This window comes from Schistosoma haematobium, chromosome 5 (assembly GCF_000699445.3).
Source record: "Schistosoma haematobium chromosome 5, whole genome shotgun sequence".
NCBI lineage: Eukaryota > Metazoa > Platyhelminthes > Trematoda > Strigeidida > Schistosomatidae > Schistosoma > Schistosoma haematobium.
In genome coordinates this window covers 17,147,890-17,151,016 of record NC_067200.1, presented here as the reverse complement: position 1 = coordinate 17,151,016, position 3,127 = coordinate 17,147,890, and the positions used below count along the sequence as shown (strand labels likewise).

Genomic DNA, 3,127 nt, shown 5'->3' with positions numbered 1-3,127 from the left:
TCCAATTTTCAAATATGGTGTGAGTATGTAGCGTGGTGTCGAGTCCCAGTTGACTATGAACACCTCTACTGAGAAATGCGTGTCAATAAAATCAGAAGGCGGAATAGAACCAAGTTTATTTGATTGGAGATCTCGTGGTATCGAAAGAATACCAAGATCGTGCCAAGAATTGGTACAAGCAGAAGCAGCAGAAGGGAGTACGTGCCAGCGAAGTCACTACACACGAAACAATAATAGAGATTAATGCTAGCACAATATGTCTGTCATTAGCACAGTTAAACAAACGAGCACAGTAAAACAATCACTGGTACAATTGGTTATAATAATAATTTTTTTCAATAAACCAATCGCGTTCTCGTGATAAAAGTGAGTCATTACAAGTATTCATCCGACCTGTTACTTTTTAGTCACGCTGTTTCGTTCATAGGACGCTAACTAAGACCAGGACTGTGTATGAATATCGAGAATTGAAGGTAAAGAAATGTCATAGTTTACACTGACTGATTCGCAATTATTGGATATTGAACAATTAGGTCAGTCTGCAGTGTCTTTGCTCGCGCGGTTTCGTTACTCGTCACGTTGTTTCAGGGATGAATGAACAATTGGTGTTTCGGGGCACTCTGTCTGGACACCGTGGGTGGGTCACACAGATAGCGACGAATGCTACCCAACCTGATCTTCTTGTTTCAGCTTCTCGAGGTATATTTAACTACTGACATAGATATTTCAGATAAATCTCTAATTGTTTGGGACTTAAGGCGAGAATCTGGTGAATATGGAGTACCTGTGAGGTCCTTACATGGACATAATCATTTTGTCAGTGACGTGGTTATGTCATCTGATGGGTTATATGCTCTATCAGGGTCATGGGACAACACCTTAAGATTGTATGATCTGGAAACTGGAAAAACAACTCGTCGGTTCTGTGGACACGAAAAAAGCGTTCTGAGTGTTGCTTTTAGTGCAGACAACAGACAGATAGTCAGTGGGTCACGAGACAAAACTGCAAGGTTGTGGAATACTTTGGGTCACTGTAAGTATGTATTCACCGATGGTGGGCATACCGACTGGATTTCATGCGTCCGATTTTCCCCAAACACGGATCACCCTATTGTTGTTACATGTGGATGGGACAAGCAAGTGAAAGTAAGCGATACGATATTCTGTAATTCATTTTCCTAGGTCTGGGGGTTAAGCGACTGCAGTTTACGCACAACACATTACGGACATACTGGTTATCTCAACACAGTGACAGTTTCACCAGATGGTTCTCTTTGTGCAAGCGGAGGAAAAGACGGACAAGCAATGCTATGGGACTTAGCGTTGAACAAGTTCCTGTACACCCTGCCTAGCGGAGGAATAATCAATGCATTATGTTTCTCTCCTAATCGTTATTGGCTTTGTGCTGCAGTTGGATCCAGCATCAAGATATGGGATCTAGAAAATAAAGTCTTAGCTGATGATCTGCGCCTTGAATTGATATCAGGAAACTCACCTGCTAAACGATCAACATCTTCCTGCACATGTCTTGCGTGGTCTGCTGATGGTCAAACTTTATTTGCTGGATACTCAGATAATCTCATTCGTGTTTGGCAAATGGCTTAGTAACAATAATATGTATGATGTACTGATGGGATCAAAGACTTTTTATTTCAAGTGAGGTTGTATGTGTTCACGGAAGAAGGCTTACTGATAACCCCGGCACTGTTTACGTAGTACAATAAGGTTTTTTAAGCCATGGTATCTATTCCTCGATGCATAGACCTCCCATTACATTTAGTCTATATGCGGAGAAAGTTCATTTATTTGTTCGAAACTCAGTAGATCAAGTTAGCTGAGGAAATAAAGGATTATACTAAAATTCAGTGGCATCACGTGAGCAACCATTACAGTTATTAACTGGTTTCTAAACAATTACCATATGACGTACTTAATAGATCCTGTTGCCATAATCTTCGCTGTTATTAACTCTACATTAAGCCAGCCACAGTTGACGCTGCCCGTTAGCGAAGCTTAACTATTTATCACAATTTACGTTCGTTATTAGTTTACGACTAAATATTTTTCCAGTCTATTGAACTTTGACCACTATCAATATATTGATGAGTAGTGTGGAGTCTGATACTAGTTGGTCATTGTTTTAGAAACGTAACTTCACCTAAGAAAGCAGTTGAAATTATGCTCCTTAAGTCCCTAGCGTCCGGCTGTAAATCAAATTTATTTAGAAATGTCACTTTAGTAGGTTCAGTGCATTAATCATAACATATATATACAAAAACAGTGGCGATAATGTTCCGTGATCGAGTGATGTGCAGTTGAGTGGATACAAAATCGATTCGAAAGTCATGTAAGCAAAACATTTCGAATTGTAATGTTAGTAAACCGTTTAGAAAGGATTAGCCATGCAACTGTTCGGTCGCATCGAAACAGTTTATTCTATAATGGCTTGGGAAGATATTGTTCACTGATTGGGGGAGTTCGGGTGTATATCTTCGTGGGCTTGGAGAATGATGAGCGACGACAACTCAAATGTATGATAACCAAACGCAGCAGTAGACAGCGAGAGCAAAACCGCGAAATGTAGCAAGAATAAATGGCAATGCTGGCTGGTCGGTGAGGTTTATTACAAAATTCAGGTTTCAGTGAGACTGTTTCAGATGTGGACTTCATAAACGAACACTTCCAATTCAGGGGATTGGACCAGTGGGGAGTTTATATCCTAAAATACCATTCAACTGATTTTTAAGTACTCTACAGTTACGCACATTCGGGTCCTCCCATCTTTGGTCGCTGGTAATTTAAGACGAGATGGGACAGTTGCTTAAATGCAGCAGAACGGGTCAGCCCCTTCAATTATTTTGAAGATCTGACCGTGTCTAATCGTTTGGTGTCTGCCCCTGCTTCAAAAAGTTGTGTTGGTGTTTGCCAAATTCAGTAATTTGTGGTGTCCGTCCTCCAATCACAGGACATGCATATCACGTAGCAGTCCTTCCTGTCTTATCTCACGTCTGTGAAACAGTATGAAATTAAAGACGTGTAGACTGGAGGTTTCTAATCATAAGTATTTTTGACCTATTGCAAACCGACCAAGTGGGTGTTATTGAGGTTAAGGACAGTATGTCGACTG

The 3,127-nt window shown here is 40.6% G+C and overlaps 1 protein-coding gene across 1 annotated transcript; it reads left to right on the top strand.

Moving 5' to 3' along the window:
• Positions 1-294: 294 nt before the first annotated feature.
• Positions 295-2,537, top strand: GNB2L1 (Guanine nucleotide-binding protein subunit beta-2-like 1). Its single transcript, XM_051217624.1, has 3 exons — positions 295-1,146; positions 1,183-2,238; positions 2,282-2,537. The coding sequence occupies exons 1-2, from the start codon at positions 661-663 to the stop codon at positions 1,603-1,605; spliced, it is 909 nt and encodes a 302-aa protein (XP_051065038.1). The 5' UTR covers positions 295-660; the 3' UTR covers positions 1,606-2,238; positions 2,282-2,537.
• Positions 2,538-3,127: the final 590 nt, after the last annotated feature.